Source organism: Semicossyphus pulcher, unplaced genomic scaffold, assembly GCF_022749685.1.
Source record: "Semicossyphus pulcher isolate SPU_LCO1_2020_fin unplaced genomic scaffold, fSemPul1.0.p SCAF_20, whole genome shotgun sequence".
In the NCBI taxonomy this organism is placed as follows: domain Eukaryota; kingdom Metazoa; phylum Chordata; class Actinopteri; order Labriformes; family Labridae; genus Semicossyphus; species Semicossyphus pulcher.
This window is the reverse complement of record NW_027211694.1, coordinates 10,711,413-10,730,073: the sequence shown is the minus strand read 5'-3', so window position 1 is coordinate 10,730,073 and position 18,661 is coordinate 10,711,413. Positions and strand designations below refer to the sequence as shown.

The 18,661-nt window shown below is 41.7% G+C and overlaps 3 protein-coding genes across 7 annotated transcripts in view; 2 read left to right on the top strand and 1 right to left on the bottom strand.

Annotated features, from left to right (window-relative positions):
- The window catches only part of LOC138599409 (lysine-specific demethylase RSBN1L-like), a 43,893-nt gene extending 34,802 nt beyond the window's left edge, over positions 1-9,091 (top strand). Inside the window, exons 7-9 of the mRNA XM_069671077.1 lie at positions 1,965-2,135; positions 2,221-2,329; positions 4,084-9,091. Coding sequence (XP_069527178.1) covers positions 1,965-2,135; positions 2,221-2,329; positions 4,084-5,778 — 1,975 coding nt within the window. The 3' untranslated portion in view covers positions 5,779-9,091. The remainder of the gene's footprint in view (positions 1-1,964; positions 2,136-2,220; positions 2,330-4,083) is intronic.
- A 4,125-nt stretch (positions 9,092-13,216) lies between these two features.
- On the bottom strand, positions 13,217-15,374 carry LOC138599592 (transmembrane protein 60-like). The gene is made up of 3 exons (XM_069671326.1): positions 15,234-15,374; positions 14,804-14,933; positions 13,217-14,641 (listed from the first exon to the last, which is right to left on the bottom strand). Exons 2-3 carry the CDS (start codon positions 14,885-14,887, stop codon positions 14,324-14,326), a joined length of 402 nt encoding a protein of 133 aa, XP_069527427.1. The 5' UTR covers positions 14,888-14,933; positions 15,234-15,374; the 3' UTR covers positions 13,217-14,323.
- Positions 15,375-16,245: 871 nt separating this feature from the next.
- Positions 16,246-18,661, top strand: part of LOC138599238 (protein PHTF2-like) — a 45,468-nt gene continuing 43,052 nt past the window's right edge. For all 5 annotated transcript variants that reach the window (XM_069670772.1, XM_069670773.1, XM_069670774.1 and 2 more), the window contains exon 1: positions 16,246-16,378. The gene's annotated coding sequence lies outside the window, so the exon portion shown is untranslated. The remainder of the gene's footprint in view (positions 16,379-18,661) is intronic.

The window sequence follows — 18,661 nt, the reverse complement described above, 5'->3', positions numbered from 1 at the left end:
ATCTCCCAATGAATGAATGCACAATTAAGCGTTCAGCCTGCGTCGTCTCGTGTGTGTGTGTGTGTGTGTGTGTGTGTGCGTGATGCTCTCGAAGGAATCTCTCTCCGACTGTGCGTGTGTGTTTATACTCTCCTTTTTTGAGTCTGACTGCGGCTCCAGTGTGAGTCACTGATCCAGTAGTGAGCTGACTGCAGTGCTTCTTTTGTTTGGCAACACGGCTCATTTTTATGCTTTTACTGCTCCGCTTGTCTGTTTGCGTGAAGCCGGCAGTGTACGGATGTTTATATGTTCACTCCATTTTTATTTTCCATTATTCACAATGCAGCTTTTTTTATTCAAAGCACAAAAATGTTTCCAAGCGTGTTTTTCTCTCCAGTTTTCTTGCTTCCAGTATTTTGTATTTTGAAAATAAACATATGCAGTGAAAGTTATATATGCCTACAGCAAACATGGAAACACCAAGAATGTTCAGACAATAAATATGTTTTGTTGTAAAACAGTCGGGGAAGCTAAAAAATCTTTTAGTGTCCACTCTGATGTGTTTTCTCATCCTCTACATCAGAGCCTTGTTAGCCTGAAACTAAAAATAATATTCATTATCACAGAATTTAATTATTATTTAATCTTTTGCGTCTTTTAATTCATACAAATTTGTTGGAACAAACAAATGACATTTGTTCTAAATAATTAAGCATAATTAAGAATATCGCACTCACAGCCGTGCTGATATTCAGTATAACATCACTCCCTCCCGTGTGATATTGCTTTATACAATGAGTGATAAACAGCAACAATAAACAACAGATCTTTTTTTTTGTTGCCAAGCAACCCAAACATTCTCCTACACCCTGTGTCTACAGGTTGCCACATATCAGTTGTTTTTATCATGTACATTTATCTGTTTGTTTTAACTTATCATCAACCAGTGAGATAAGAGTCAGCTGTGTGATTCAAGAGATTCAGCTTGATCAATGTAAACATACACGGTCTGCTGTAACGTTAATTAACAGTATTCAGAACACGTGGCTGAGGCGAAGTGATACACAGAGTGAAAAGTCCCAGTGATGTTGTTCTCTATATCAGCACTCATGGAATGCCTCTTGTCCAATCAGGTCGGAACAAACTGTTGTATAAATAACAATAACAACCTTTTAATAACCTGTATTTATATAGCACTCTTGTTACCAAAGTTACAAAGTGCTTCACAAATCATACCTTAAATTCATTAAGCACAAATGTGTTTTTGGTTGACCGCCGGGGTCAGCCCTACACATGGTAACAGTAACTGACTCTCTGTCTATACAGCTCTGGACACTTTGTTCGGGGAGTAGGCGGGGCTGCTCCTCCTTGCTCCTTATTGTAAAAGGTTGTTAATTTCCTGACAATAGATACTCAAACTAACTGTTTCAGCGCCGATGTGCTGTGAAACACCTGATTAGGATCGCTGTTATAATATTTTGACTGGTTGTCTTAGTTTCTCTCTGATATTCAAGTGAACATTTTGAGGATTTCAGAGGCCGGTGGTTATTTGAATATGTCACCTTGGACCGTGGGAAATGTGACAACCATTTGTTTACTGTTTTGTTGACTGATTTTAACAGACCAAACCATCAATCAAGGTGAGCATCAGCATATTAACCCCAGTGAAAGTGCTCTAAAACTACCTAAATACACAACAACGTTTATTGTATCCAAACTGACTCGCAACAATCCTCTCTTCTCTTTGTGTCAAACTGCGTCTGGATTTCATCAATGAACAAGTAGACCAATATAACAACAACAGCAGCAGATAAAGCCTGTCTGGTGCTTTATTTTTCCACAGCAGACAGGAAGCACAAAGCAACAAACAAAGCCCACTCGCCTTTAGTCATTTTCCTCTTTATTGAGACAGCAGGAAGCAGAGACAGCAGAGACATCTCTTCTGTGTTCGCTCTAAAGCCGTGTTCATGTCTGTCCTCTCGTAGCTCCACCAATGAGGTGAAGAACCTGCTGCAGTCGCTGCCCAGGACCAGCGAGCCCAGAGAGATGCTGTTCGAGGATCGGACCCGGGCGCACGCTGATCACATCGGGCAGGGCTTTGAGCGTCAGACCACAGCGGCCGTCGGGGTGCTGAAGGCCGTGCGGGCCGGAGAAAGGTAGGAAGCGACAGAAAATATGAGATAAAATGTCCAGAAGCAACAAATGTGCAATCCTTCTTATCATCCCTCTTTTACTGTTCAGCTCGAACCCTCCACGTGTAACCAAAGACGTCGTGTGTTTCCATGCCGGTGATTTCCCTCATGTGGTTCAGAGGCTGCAGCTGGATCTACATGAACCTCCTCTGTCTCAGGTTTTTAATACTACACACACACACACACACACACACAATGGCCTAAATTAGACACAGAAGTAATCCTCAGTGTTACCTTAAATTCATGCTTCCTATCCACCACTTGGTGAGTTAAGGTAATCTGATGTTGTCTGCTGCCACCTGATGGAGAAAAGAGAGACTGTAATAAATACAGAGCAAAGAAATTAAAATATATAATTGTTCGTTTGTTTAATACAATAAAAATCAGATGATTTAAACATAAAACAGTTTGTTGATTAAGTTCACAGGCGACCACATTTCAGTTTCATGTGCAGGTCATTTCAGACAGTGGCAATTTATGATTGCACGCTACTTTTGAGTACGACATTTTTGGCTAAGAGACAATCTCTCCAAAGTAACTTGCAGCACAGAAATAAACCATTGCAAACAACATGTACAGCATCGGGAAAAAATAAGAGACCACTGCAAAATGTCTGTGTGTGTCTCTGGTTCTTCTATTTATAGGTTTGTGTTTGTGTAAAATGAACTTTTGTTTTATTGTAGTCAACGGAAGCCCTTAGCGGACATGCATCCATACATTTTATTTACTCCTTTTCCTGTGTGGTCTTTTAGAGATCTCGACTTCATCATGAGATAACAAAGCTGCACCACTGTAACATCAGATGGATCATAACTCACATCCCAAGAGCTGTAAAAGCACAAAACGAGCATAGAAACAGGCTTAACTCTCCTCATTAGTGTGGGCAGTGGCAGCATGGCATGTCCTGGTGTGTAATATCTCAGACCAGCCTGTTGTAGTGTGTTCTAGATCGCTGGAAAATTATACAGTTATCACGAGAAAACCAGCTTTTTCATCTCGAAATAATGGGACAGGTTATTCTGTTAAAATGGGAAAACGAGATAACGAGAAAAATAAGTAAAGATCTCAAGAAAATGACCAGGAATAACTCGTTATCATGGGAAACAGAGCAAATAAAATGTTTGGATGCATATCCGCTAAGGGCTTTGGTAGAATACAACATTTCTCCCAACTTCCAAATAAAATATTCTCATTTAGACAACTGGTTCAGACTTTGAATAATGCCAAAAAAGGAGGTGTTCAATGAGGTTCAGATCTGGATTAGGCTGAGAGATGCTGATCTAAGGAAAATTTGGAGTGGTCTTTCAGTTCTTTCCAGAGCTGTATTTTATAGTTAACACACTCTGATCTCATCTACACCTGAATGATTTCAATATTGAGTCCAGCTGAGAAAAATGCAGACATTAAGGCCAACACACCGAGAAGCTCTAATTTTTTAATATACCTGATGTGACCTGAGGCGATGGTTTAGGTCACTGGTTAAGTCCTGCGTCCCACATACAGAGGCTACAGTCCTCGATGAGGTGGCCCCGGGTTTAACTCCCACTCACGGCCCTTTGCGTGCCGTGCCCACTCTCTCTTCCCCTGTTTCCGACACTATCCACTGTCGTGTCTCTTTCAAAAAGGCGTAAAAGGCCAAAAAGAAAAACCCCAAAAAGTAAAAGAGGCTTTTCATAGTGGAGATGAGACTGTGTTAAATTAGGCACAGAGCAGCTCTGTCTGCTTTAGAAAGATCAAAAGAGATGTCTTTCACAAGTGAGCTCAAAGACGGGGATGGTTTCCTCACAGAAATTTCATGTAGTTAAAAAAAATGTGACATGCTCTTTTGGAATTTCTTTCTCTTATTACTGAATTTGTGCATTGCCTCCAACATCTCCTCCACCTAAAGCCTGCTCCTCCTCTCTCCTCACAGTGCGTGCAGTGGGTGGATGACGCCAAACTGAACCAGCTGCGTCGCGAGGGCATCCGCTACGCCCGCATCCGCCTGTGCCACGACGACATCTACTTCATCCCCCGCAACGTGGTCCACCAGTTCAAGACCGTGTCATCCGTCTGCAGCCTGGCGTGGCACGTCCGCTTACAACAATATTACAGAGGAGAGGGAGAGGAGGAGGATGAGGAGGAGGTGAAGGAGGAAGAGGAGGAGGTTGAACTGAAGGAGAAGGAGAGGGAAACAGTGGAGGAAAACAAGGAGGAGGAGGGAAGAGAGGAAAAGGATGAAAGAGGTTTGAAGGAGAGGATAAAGGAGGAGGGTGACATGGTGGAAAGCAGGACGTTGCTGGCTGTCAAAAAGGAGGAAGAGGAGCATCTTCCTCCTCCTCCTCAGCATCCACCACCTCTCTCTGTGGACTCAAACGGGAGCAGCTCGAGAAACAAAGAGGAGACGAAGAGGGAGAAAAATGGAGTCAAACCCAAACTGCACAATCCTCCTCCTGCAAAGGTGAAAGCAGAACCTCCTCCTCCTCCCTGCAAGATCAAATCTCCTGCATCTCTCCCTCCTGCTCCTCATCCTCCTCATCAGGACACAAAACCCAAAGCAGCATCATCAAAGCACCTTCACCACCACCATCACCACCACTCAGACAGCAGGACGACGTCTTCCACTAAAAGCTCCTCCTCCTCTTCGGCTCCTAAATCACCCATCTCAAAGTCTTCCTCCTCTTCTTCGTCTGCTTTGTCGCCTCCTCCGCGCTCTTCTCCTGCGGCTCCAAATCCATCCTCCACCTCCTCTTCAACTTCCTCCGTTCCGACCTCCGCCACATCCTCCCTGATTACTCCGAAACCTGCAGCTGCTCCGAACGCCTCCTCCTCCTCTTCCTCGTCCCATTCTGAAAAACCGAAGGACAAAGACGCCCCTCGCCTGAAGCCGGACGTCGCTTCAGACGCACGGACACACGCGCCTGCTGCGGATGTGCAACACACGCACGCCTCCTCTGTGAGTTCGCAACACGACGCACGGACACACGCGTTAGCTCGAACGCTAGCAGACTCACGCACGCTCCAAGAGAAATGGACTCGCGGTTCCGACTCCCGGACGTCGCCTGTGGATCCGCAGAGACCAGGAAGTTACTTGCAGCAATACACCCCCCAGCACCTCCAGCCTCCTCCCCCGCTCCCTCACATGCTCCCCCCGTCTTTCCCCCCTCTCCTGCCGCACTCCCACCTCCCTCACCGACCTCCGATGCTCCCCCCTACACAGCCCCAAACTATGAACTCCTTCCTCACCCAGACTCCTCCCCCTCATTCTGCCCACATAAACCAGCTCCACCTGCCTCCCCCCTCCCCAACCCAACCATACTACCACCCTCCTCTCCCTCCTCACCTCCCTCAGCATCACCAATACGCCCCGCATGCCAAACCCTTCTTCCCCCCTCAGCACCCCCACTTCCCCTACCTCCCCCCACAATCTTTCCTCCCCCAACCGCCCACTTCCTACCCGCTTCAACCGCCGTACCAAACCCCACCGCCCGCCCAAATTCAGCTCCCTCAGCCTTTCCCTCACCCGCCACCTCCCCCTTCCTCCACGCCGCCTCCCCCGCCTCCATCTCTCCCGCCTCCTCCTCCCCCTCAGCCTTCCCCCTCCCTGCATGAAGAGCAGATTTTATAGTAGTTTTTGTACAGCTGTTTTTAAATGTTTTATTTTAGTTTTGATGTTGTAAACGATGTAAAAAGTAAATAACAAGGAGGACGGAGGTTGGCGTGTTTTTAGAGCAGATTTAAACTTTATTTATCCCAGACCGCTTGACTGGACTGGTTTAGATTGTACTGACTCTTTGGTTGTGCTCGGGTTCAAACATATTGATTGCATTTATTGGTAGTTTTGGCCTTCGTTAATGTACGGCTGCACCTGACTTTAAGGAAGATATTTTTCAGCCTCCAGGTTCAAGAGCTTAAGGAAACTGCTGTGTGGTTCTGTTCTTTCCTCAATTATCAGAATGTTTTGAGCCATCAGAGGTAGGAAGGAAAAATTTTACAAACTTTGTGTCGAATATTTATAAAAAAAAAAAAAAAAAAGGTCCCGATGATCTTTTTGTGAAACTTGCAGCTAATGCTTCCATTTTTGTGGCTTTTTTCTAGTGTTTTCTTTGTGCCCACGACTGTTTCTGGAATAATAATGGGTCAAATTGTAATATAATACAATACACGATTGTATGAATATTGCTACATTTCCTCTTCTATATTGTATCGATACATCTTAATCAATACAGTATTTGCAGTACTTTTCCCAAATATTGTATTTGAGCAATAATGCTCCGCAATAATCTACTGAATATAAACGCATTTCCTCAGTATCAGTATTTTTATCAGAGTAATGTCATATTAAATCATGTTCAATGGAAAGTCAACGTTTATACAGAGCACTTAAATGGAGAATGTTCATATCAGTTATAGTGTTTTATCGTCCAAGAATAATATTCTTAGTTTTTGGTGCCAAAAGACAAAAAGAAAACCACCCACGCGAGATATAAAGCTAAAGCTAGCAGCAGGTTAGCATAGCTTAGCATAAAGACTGGAAACACTGGAGTCATACTGTAGCTGCCAATTCAGGGGCTGCGTCCTTCGAACGACGTATTTCAAAGCCGACTGCGTATGAAGGCTCCTTCAGATGCGGCCGACGATTGCGTCCTCCTTTTCCAGGGCCATGAAGGATCCACCTGGCGCATCCAGAGGCAGGGAGGGAGCGGGTTATGATGTGATATACAACTTAGTTTGATCATGGAGTCTCTGTTAACAGTGACAGACAGAAAGATCCACGTGATTAACACAGATCCACGCTATTAAACGTCTGCGTCCTCCCCGCGCTGCGTTATTATAACCTACTGATGACAGGTTATAGCTCCTGCTCATGTCATTCACTGTGCGCGGAAATACGGACCGATCGCGACCACATTAAGCCAGGTACAGAGCGTGAGAAACACACAGATCTGCTCATCTCCTCATGTCAGTGGTTAAAAAGGGGGGAAAAAATCCAATCCTGATTTTTGCCGTCTGTTACCATGGCAACGACTGAAGCTTCGAAGCATCCCGGTCAGCCTTAAAGCGCTCTGCTCTGCTCTCCGGTGTAATCGGTCACATGTTTATTAAACATGGCATCCCAAGTTTCGACTCAATTGAATAAATAGTGGTGTTGGTTATGATAGCTATTTAGCCCACTAGCTACCAGTTGCTAGGCGACAGGAGCTGCGTTTGGTGACGCAAGACTAAGGGTAGGAACGGATGGTGACGTAGAAAAGGAAATTCTCCGTAGACCAGACCGTCTCATTTCTGTTCGGCTTTAGCGGTCTACGCAGGTTACGAGTCACTCGTCCTCTGTAGGCCGCGTCCTTCGAAGAATGCCGCCCCTGAATTGAGACACAGCTTGTATGTCTTATTTGTTTGCTGCCAGACAACAAGTGAAGACTGAATTTCCTACTTCGGCTTCATTTCATGTTGACCAAATGACATCAGACTTGTAGGAATGATCTTGTACCTGTAGCCCCCAACACCAGAGGAAGAGCTCTTAGAGTAATTTGCTGTATTTTTCTTTTAATTCAAATTGTCTTTTGGATGTGTATTCAGATCTCCTAATGATGTAAACCTAGTGCTAGCTTGTACGCCATTTAGAAAGATTTGACCCAGCCAAGGCTGTTACAAAGACAGGCCAAGTCTAAAACGTTTTGATGGACAATATAGAAGGTATTTGTTCAAAGTCATGAATTAAATAAAACCTGCAACATATTAGTACCTTTGCAGCTACATTAAGAGCTCTTAAATTAACTTCAGATCTCACAGCATCTGGATATAAGTATAATAGAATGAGCGGCGCAATACTGTATAGATGCAGCGGTGTATGACCTCCCCAATCTGACTCATTACCGCACTTTTTAACATGGATTTATCAACTAGTTTTTTAATACATTTGAAAGTATTGAAAAAAAATTCATAAGTCCCAGATGATCAGGTTCTTCCAAGTCTGTAATCGTAATCTTTCAGGCCTCAGCACATTTAGAATACAGAAGGTACACTGTCAAGACTTTATTCCCAATGCACTATTTATGTACTTACCTGTAGTCCAGGTTCTCTACAGCTTGGAGCATCCTTTCTACAACATGTTTTATTTATCACCCGGGGACTGGAGTCCTTGTGTTTGAGAAGTACATTAAATTATTGATATTCTGTTTTAGGGACGACTACGAAAAGTCTCAGTGCTCGCCCCACAACTATGGAACTTTAATGTGGTTTTGTCATTGATATCTTGATTTTAATACCAATATTGGAGTACAGCCCACTTGCTAATGTAGCCCACAACATTTCCCCAGTGCCTGTCCTTAACTGTGAACTACTAAATGGTCCAGAGCCATGTAGAGAAGAAGTTCTGCCCACTCATAGTTTTTAGGAGTCTGAGTTTCACTGGAAAATGAGCGCAAAGCCAAAAATTGGTCTCTGCTGAAAGCTCTCCAAATGTCTGCGGTGTACGTTTTGGGATGAGTCAGTGGGACAATTTCCCGACCACAGCCTGGAAAGTATTGGAAAATAAAATTTCAGATCTCTTCAGGAATAATTTCAGAGGCAGAACTCTTCCCTTCGTGGCTCTGGGGAGAGCGAGGTGATGATGAAGCACTTGATGCCCGTTGCAAGGCGCTCTGCAGCTCTTTTTATGCGTTTTGAGTTTCAGATGTTACAAAAGAAACTGACAGGAACTTCTATATTTTTTGTATAAATGTGACAAAATTATGGTGGAAAACAACACCAGTCTTCAGGGGCTGGTGTTGTTTTCACAGAGTTTATTTATCTTAAAGTTTTGGTTTGTTATTTTCTATTTTGTTTGTGTGATTTTTAACTGTCAGCACTGTAGTGTACATAAGAAGTTTTGTAAAGAGGAAAAAAACTTGTAGTGTGGTTTCTACTTTAAATATGAGCCTAGCTAATAAAAGGTTCAATGTATGGAAGAATTTGGGGTATGAATTGTTGTTTCTCGGTCTTTGGTTAAAGACTTTCAAAAGCTATTAAGGGTTTAAAAAAGTGTGAAGTCTTTGAAATATTTGTATCTATATGAAAAACAAGGTCAACTGCCAAAATGTGAAAGAAGATCTGAGCTTTAAAGGTATTTTAAATTGTTGACCACTAGTTGCACTGTAATGCAAGTAGTTAGTAGCTGAGTAATGTTTTTACATGTAGGTCCCTGTTTTGTTTTTTAAGCGCACAATCGTTCCTACTTCCTAATTCCTACTTTGCCATCACTTTCAGGCAGGCAAGTTAATGGTAACAAGTAATTGCCGAAATACGTTTCAATGCACTGACAAAAGCAGCAACAGGACTGCTAGCAAGTAAACATGACTCTAAATGATGCTGCTTTGAAAATATTGTAAAAGACAACCACTGGTGTTGCAAAATTCATATTCCACTCCATTAAAGTTAGCAAATTAGGCTAACCCACTTCTACCAAGGAAGTGTAAGCTAGCAAGGTAAAAAAAAATGGAAGCTAGCGAGCAAGAAACTGGAAGCTATTAAGAAAGAAACTGGAAGCTAGCAAGCAAGAAACTGGAAGCTAGCAAGCAAGAAACTGAAAGCTAGCAAGCAAGAATCTGGAAGCTAGTAAGCAGGAAAGTGGAGGCTAGCAAGCAAGAAACTGGAAGCTAGTAAGCAGGAAAGTGGAGGATAGCAAGCTAAAAACTGGAAGTAGCAAGCAAGAAACTGAAAGCCAGCAAGCCAGAAGGTGGAAGTTAGCGAGCTAGGATGATTGGTAGCAAGATTGCAGAGCACTTATTTGCCTTAACTGTTATTTCAGCACCTGCTGAGTCATGAAGGAAAAACTCTTCAGGTATGTAAGATGTCAAGAATACACACAATGGGTTGTGGTTAGAAACACTATATAGCTTTTGTTTGTTTATAGGGAAACTCCAAGTTGCAGCTTTAAACCTGCCCTTTGGCCACATGGGGGCAGAGTAAATAAACTGAATGCAACAAGTACATATTAACACCTTTAACAAAGTTGTTCGTAAACCGAGCTTGGAACTGAAAGACCCTTTAAAGCTCTGCAGAGGTAAGTAACCCCTTGCACGAACAAGTCATCATGTCATCTGTTGTAATTATTGAATAATTATTATTTCTCCTGGTGTTTTTTTTTTTTAATATATATTAGAAGTGCAGCACTTTGCTATCATCCTTATCAATTGGGATGTATTTGAAAATGTCTTTGTAAGCGTGGTTTTATTCGTCCACACACACACACACACCTTTCAAAGGCCTTTTCCTCCAGTCACCTATAATTCTAAAAACTATAAAATAGCCTTTGTCTGTAGTATACCTGCTTGTGTTTTCTCTCTCTAGATTGCTGTTATGCAAGCCACCCACTCACTGCAGTCTGCAGCGACGGGCTCAGCACTTTCACCAGGCGAGATTTGAGCAGACACGTCATACACACATCAGTGCAGTAGCCCTGTAATTCAGATGCTGGTGTGTGTCGGGTCAAGTGCAAGTCAAAACAGCCTTTTTCATCCCTTCGTGCACTCTCAGACACAGCAGGAATGCCAGAGGAGCTCAGCTGACCTTCACAATGAGCGGGGGCGGGAGGGAGGCAGGAAGTTGGAGCAGAGACAAAGAGAGGGTTTTGGAGGGAATACTTGGAAAAACCTCAATGAACCGTGTGAATGTGGCGTAAACACAGAGTGTCCGTATTGGAGCTAATGTTAACTTTACTCCTTTGCCTCTTTCTTTTCATATTACCAGAGGTGGGAGTATTGAGATCCAACACACAAAGTAACAATACAAACATTTAAAAAATGCTCAAAACGAAGAAATCCTGTTTTTAAAATACTACTTAAGCAAAATACATTGAAATAGTACAACTACTTTTTCCCTGTTACAGATATTATGTATAAAAGTGTTAATACGTATGCATTAATGTACACTGGAGGCAACATTCTTCTGGTCTGGAACTACAGTTAGGTAGTTTAGTCTGATAGTTCCAAACATAGGGAGTGGGCCCTCCAAAGGGTCATAAGATGCATTTTTCATGGTACTGCACTTTCATGAGAAGTGTTGAATACTTTAACTTAATTAAAACACAAACATAAGATAAGATAAGATAGAACTTTATTAATCCAGAAGGAAATTCTAGTGCAAGATTGCTCCAAAGTTACAGTAAAAAATATGAGTACCACAAAACGCAACTCAAAGGGTTAAATGCAAAGAGACAGTTATAATTTAACATTTATTATAACAGTACAATAAGATAAAATTATGCTGAGTAGGAAATTTTAGTGGCAAATGGTGTCAGTTATATTGACAGTCGTATTTGCATCATAATAAGAAGTGATAAAAAATTGATGATGAGTGTAAAGACAGCTCATGAAAGAAAACGTAAGAACATGATGAAAAATTGCACATGATAATGCACTCTATAAATATAAACACAGCCCCTGATATAGGAAGGTCATATTGCACATGAGAGTGAACATATTAAAGCCTAAAACTGAAAAAGTGTTATTGCACATGATATCACATTTGAGATGAAACCATCTATTATATGACACAGTTCATCCAGATATAATATATAAATCAGATAACGCTAACTTTTATTTCATGTGCTATCTTTACAGTCATCATCTGGTGCAACAAAGTATTTTTCAAAGTATTACATCTTATTAGTACTGCAAATACGACTGTAAATGTAACAGACTTCTTGGAGCCTTCACTTGTTATCTGGCTGCTCACAATCTGGCTCCAGTGTTTCACGTCTTTATGCTAAGCTATGCTAAACTGCTGCTAGCTCCAGCTTTATAACTAGCGTGGGGGAGTTTCCTTTTGTTAATTGGCACCAAAAACTGCACTAATATTCTTCTTCTCCCACAATAAAACACTAGAACTGATATGAATTATCTCCTGTTGAGAACAAGTGCTGCATGGAACTCATACACACCTGAAATCCGTCAACAATCCCCCAATTGAACACCACTTTCTTGGTTTTAGAATCAAAAGTTAACAAGGTTAGCAGAAGTGCAAGTTCTGTTTTGTGTATTCTGTTATGTTTTTCGATTTAAAATCTTTATTGGCAAAGTTACGATAACTATAACGATAAAATAAATGTAGTAGAGTAAAAAGAACAATTACTTCGCCATGGTATATCCCTCTATTTTGTAGGATTAGCGCAGGCTGAAGTAAATTTACAAAAGCTATTAGCATGCTAACACGCATGTAATGATTACAAGCTCGACTAATCATAGCACATAAAGATCACCTCATTATTTACTGCTTTAAAAAAAACTTTCTTCACATGTTACCCAACTCCACCCATTCACCCACCCTGTTTTAAATGCCTCACAAACTTTAAACACATCTGTCTTTTTAATGACAGAGCTGCTAAAGGTGTGGTGTCTGGCTCAGCTATTTTTGCTTTGCAACTGGCTTCAGGCTACTGTAAAATGTGTCCGAACAGCTTTTGAAAATCATTTCTATTCACAATTTCTGTTCCTCCAGTGGCTTTTTTTCACCCAACTACTTTTGAGGAAAGAGTCGGGACAGCTCGTTCTTTGAATGCAAACTGGAAACACTAATCACACAGTTACACATATCATGAAAATGCTGCAATACTTAAGAGGACCTGAAGTGTGCCTCAAAGGTCAGATCAGGAACACTCAAATGTTAACTGAGGTTATATGTGGGGACGTTGCATAAACTTCCATTCATTTCCTGGAGACTTGCGATTACCCTATCAGCACTACTTCCCTAAACTAAACCACTGACCTGAAAAGTCCAAATTAGCAACATGGCTTTTGTCCCCTTTTGGACAAGCTGTTCAACAGGTTTGCAGCCTGAATGTTTTCCCTTAAAGTCAGACCATACACACACACACACACACACACACACACACACACACACACACACACACATATATACACACTGCTGCTGCCTCTGTGGTTGGTTCCCAGTCCATTTCAGGTCACCTCCCAGCAGGATTTTTCAACTACACACACTACAACTTCAACTTCCTCTCATCATCTAAAACTACTATGCAAGTACTATTATAACCATATGAGACAAATCCCCACAGTATATTGTACAGAAACTCTTTATTTTTTACAAGACATGCATCCATTATCAAATTGTTTCGCAAAACACCGGCTCCTGTTTGTTTCAACAAAGTGCAAAATACGCAAAGAATGTACTTAAAATACTAAATGGCACAAAACAAATGTCACAGTGTCGGCTGTACCATGAAGAGGACATATAAACTCAAGAAACTGTACGTAGAACATATTCTGATGGGCTCTAATAACAAGCCTTATTTTAGATTTTCCATATTCATCTGAATGTTTATCACTTTGGTCACAAAGTATGATACATATTATTTTTTTCCCAGCAGCCTCTGTATGTAATAAAAGCCTCCTGATTTTCATAGGACACAAGATAAGCAACATGGTACAAAAGAGACTTTATACAGAGCAGAGGGTTCAGCCTGTGGGAAAAATCAGATCACAAGTTCCTTGTCCTGAAAAATGTCTTAAATTATCTTAAAAGTTCTTTTCTACTCCTGTGCTTGCAGCCAAACCGCTCTGTCGTCATGAAACACCTACAAAGTTAATTTATGACTTGTAAAATAACATTTAGCCAGCTGCTCTCCACAGATCAGGAATGAAAGGAAAAAGCCACAAAATATCAACAACAAAAAAATACATTTCATGATTTTGGTACCAAAAGTGAAAGTTAACATTCTGCAGCTTAAATAACAGAAGAAAAAAGAACTACTTTCTCATGTGCTTGCTTATATACAGTGAATATAAACACAAGAAAACAATACTGAACATTTTGAGTTAAAAATAAAAGCAAATATTAAAGGACATTAATGTTTCTTCCAGTGTAGAATTCACAGTAGTCTTTCACATATTATCCAATTGATGCCCTTATACCTTTTTTTAAAAGAAATTTGAGCCAAGCTTTTTCATGGTGTGAACACACTATGATTATTACTTTTACAAAGTCTCTTTTTCTTAGCATGAATACAAATTTCAGAGATGTTGATTTGATTCGTTCTAAAGCCCCAGTCCTCTCCAGAAACATAATCAGGCCAAACAAAAGCTCCAATTTCATTAAGCCCTTCAAAGAGAAATCTATCCTCCATAATTTGAGTGTCATGATTGATGTTGAGGTTTAAACCAGCCATTTAATCTCACTCAGGCCTCTCTCCTTTCAGGAAAGATGTTCAGCCCCAGCTCCACCAGCGCCCCCAGCAACATGGTCCACAGCGGTATGCACACAAACGTCAGCTTTACATCCGCCAGCTTCTCCAGCTTGGCGCACAGAGTCAGGCAGAAGCCGAGCTTGAGCAGCATGGCCGTCAGGTACCAGGCACGCAGGCGCAGGTCTGGAGAGCCGTTGCGTGGGTCGTACCCGGGCTTGCATCGGCCTGCCATCTTGATGGCAAGCATGAGGATGAGGATGCCATCAAAGACCCAGACAGGGAGGAAGATGAGGAACCAGTTCCACTGCACCTGGAGGGAGGAAGGGGAGTAGATTGTTTTGGTTATATAATTAAGAGTTTATTACTTCTACCAGGGTGATGGATCAAGGTATAGCTTAATTACTTTTATTGACTGTTACTGATGAGATGGCTAGTATACAGGAGAGACAGGCAGGTATTAAAAGATCATTACCTTCCCATCCAGTTTGAGAACTAGCATGATAAGGAAGACCAGGGTGAAGACCCAGGTCAACAAAACCCTCTGAGCCAGAGACATCTCAGTGGCTGGAGACCGATCAAAGGATGAAACAGACAAACAGACGCTGCAAAGACCCACAGAAAAGAGAGAGAGACGGTCATTATTATGGTGAATATTGGGTCCATGGAGTATTTTAATAAGGATGTCGACATATAGGAATAGACAGCAACGTTGGAATTGCTGCTAAGGGCCACTAAAACGTAGTATTGTTTACAAAATACAACAATATGTGGCCTTGAATCTATTTTTAAACAAATTAATTCCTGGTTAGTTAGCTTATCTTACAATGACAGCTAGCTTTAACAGCAGTAGCATTTAGCTAACCGGTTGGTGTTTTATTTAGGACAAAGTCCAAAGTCCTTACCTCAGTGTATTTCTTGACCTGTGGCCACCATGTTCGTCTTCATGTATTGCACACACTAAAACTCATAAAAATGTTTTAATAATATTTCACATCATTATCAACAGACGCTCCCCTTAACGGTAAGAGAGACAGACGGAGGGATTTTTGAGGTCCGTTATCTGTCGTTCCCGCCTGCCCTGAGAGCCGATTGGTCCTGGTCCTGCTACGTCACGTTTTGTTTAACGTCCATCATTCTGATGGTCTAACCGTAAAGTGTTTCCAAACGTGCAAACTCCTTTAGCGTTTTCCTGCATGAAGGTTAGACGTCCACAAGAGGTAAGTAGAGTTCTCTTTATATCTCCCAGGGGTTGAGTTTGCATGCGTTTTACAGTACTGCAATATATCACGACAAGATTATAATGTCTTACTTTTTATTTTACGGTTAATTTGTTTATAGAAGAGAATATGTGAGCTAGATATGCATTCATCTTGTCATTATCAACCGTTGGGTGGTGAGTTTTAGTGGCTGAAAATGCAATTGCGCATTTGCACTGTGGTTTACGGACAGAGAGACAGACGGAGGGATTTTTGGTCCGTTATCTGTTGGTCCCGCCTGCTCTGAAAGCCGATTGGTCCTGTTCCTTTACGTCACGTTTTTTTAACGTCCATCATTCCGTGGTTCTAAACCGTAAAGTGTTTCCTAACGTGCAAACCCCTTTCACGTTTTCCTGTAGGAAGGTTAGACGTCCACTAGAGGTAAGTAGAGTTTTCTTTATGTCTCCCAGTGGTTGTGTTTGCATGCGTTTTACCGTGCTGCAAAATATCACGACAAGATTATAAAGTGTTATTTTTAATTTTACGGTTAATTTGTTTCTAGGAGAGAATTTGCGAGCATTTCATCTTGTCAATATCGACCGTTGGGGCTGACGTTTGGTTTAAAATGCAATTGCGCATTTACACTGTGGTTTACGGGCAGGGGCTGAAGTTGTATTTTACAGTGAGACGCTGAAAGGGAAAAGCCACTGCTCAAACATCGATGAGCAGACACTCAGCATCTCCTCCAGATAGAAGATAAGGCTCGCTAGCCCCGTGCAGCATAAATAACGTTTAGAAAGCACAGTTTGGGTCTGCGTTTGGAATTCGGAGCTGCCGTCGCTGTCAAGAAGGTAAGACTGAGCGGCTGCATGGTTTGTTTGGACAGCAGGATTTCAGCATTAGGGTCAGCTGTGTGGGCTCTTTGTGCCTACCGGTAGCTTAGCTAACTATGTAGCATTAAATGAGCTAGCAGCAGCAGAGAGAGGAGTAGGAAGACAGGCTGTGTGAACTGAAGCATGAAGATTGTCTGTAAACACCGTGGCTACATTTACATGGAGGCTAGCTACAACATTAGCTACACTTCAGGTGATTCACGCTGCTGCTCAGGTGATGTCCTATTTTTAGAGAGAAAACACACACTGTAACGTTTATTAAATGAGAATTTGCTGTAGTGTACTAACTTTATGTCCTTTAACGCATCTGTCCTTAAACGAATCTTCTGTTATTTACATTTTTATCCATCCAGTTAAAATCTACCAACTCAACTTTATTTATTTATATAGCACCTTTCATACATACATGCAATCCTAAGGAACAAATAGACAGTAAAACAGAACCGAAATTGACAACAACAAATACAATTTTAAAATACTTTTAATACAGGAAGTGGAAAGTAAAAAACATAAATACAAAATAAATCGCTACAGTAACCAATACAATGTAAAAAATCAATGAACAGTAAAACGTTTAAGACAAAATAAATACCACAGACAAAACAATGAGAAGGACAACTGTTTTATAGCCACTGTGCCTGAAATCAAAAAGATAATGTATCTTCATTTTTGAAACATAAACACGTTGATCTTCAGGTTAGAGGGCTTTTTCGCACAGCAAATGCCACCAATACGTTTGACTCTTGTCTAGCCTGTCATGTCAGTTTAACCCAACGATGAGCCATTTCCTGGGTTTCCTCGAAAGGTAATTATCTATGCTGGCCATCCATAAATTATGGCAAATATTGCATGTCTGGAAGATGTCTTTGCCCTAATTAGATTGCTTGTCTTTGACAGACCGGCCAGTATCTGGGCGAGGAATTTGCTGGGGGAAAGCCTGTTGGTGGTTTATCGCCTGCCAATTGACTTATTGATGAACCAAATAAACAATTTAAGGTCTTAATTCTACGTATTAATCCCTCACTTCCTACCAGCTCTTGCAGATCCCTTTATAAAATGATAACCTGATAACAAGTGTTTGTAGTTTAACATCTTTACATGTCGTATCTGTCAACCTGTAGTTTGTGCATGAAATATGTGTTTCTTGTAAATCAAAATAGGTCATGTGAGGCTGAATATTTGAAGTCATAAATCCGGTTATAAAAGGACGCAGTATCATCTATTACTGTGTTTGGACTGTTGCCAATCATTCCGCATGTTTGTTTTACCTGCAGGCAGCCAGGTTCATAGAGTAGACACGTGTGTCTCAAAGCACTGTGTAATGTGGAAATTTCAAGAAGTAATATTTCTAAAACAATTATACCACTGGTAACAATAAGTCAAACCTCTACTTTAAAATTGTTTGTGAGTCTCTTATTCAGAAAGACATTTGCCACAGCTGTCAGTTAGACCCGTTCATCACATAAAGGATTTTCAGTGAGATCAGATATGCTTGTCACTCAGGTGTAAGCAGCCTTCGGTTGCCCTCGAGCAAGGCACTTTAATGCAGATCAGCAGGAAGCTGTGGTTGCTGCAGCGTTCAGCAAAAGTTTGCAAACAGGTATTTTGTTTATTGCTTGTTGACAGACAGCGGATGAAATCACTGTTGTGCTGCAGCTGGCTTCTTGCACACGTGGGATTCCCGGGACGCTCCTAACACACACCTGAATTTACACACACACCTTGGACAGGGCTGTACAGTGTTTGCGTCTTTTAATATGTTGAATGATTGCTCATCAGTGAGGCCGGTTGTACCTGTCAGTTAACGTGGCTGTGCGGCAGATCGGTCAGTGCAGAGTGTGTCGGTGTGTGTTTTATTTCTTTATACATGCATTTGCACAAAGTGGATTGTTGTTGTTGCCTGATTGTTTGTTCCCAGCATCCACACTCCCAGACTGCTGTCTATTGTCTGACCAGCGCGTTCCTTTGCATTTCTTTGTGTTGCTCTCTCGCTCTCTTCACATCTCTCCCATCGTCTGTCCCTCTCAGACGATGCTGTCTCTATTGTGCAGCTCGAACCTGCCTGCAGAGCTGGTTACATCACCAGCTGCAATGTAGTTACATCACACACTACACTGTCCGATCATCTTATATTCCAGCTGCAGAATGGCCTGTGCGGCAGTGATATAATTCATAGAAATAAAGCCGTTGCGGTATCGAGCGTGGGCAGAAAAAGGTCAAGTGGCTTTGCAGAGAAGTGCG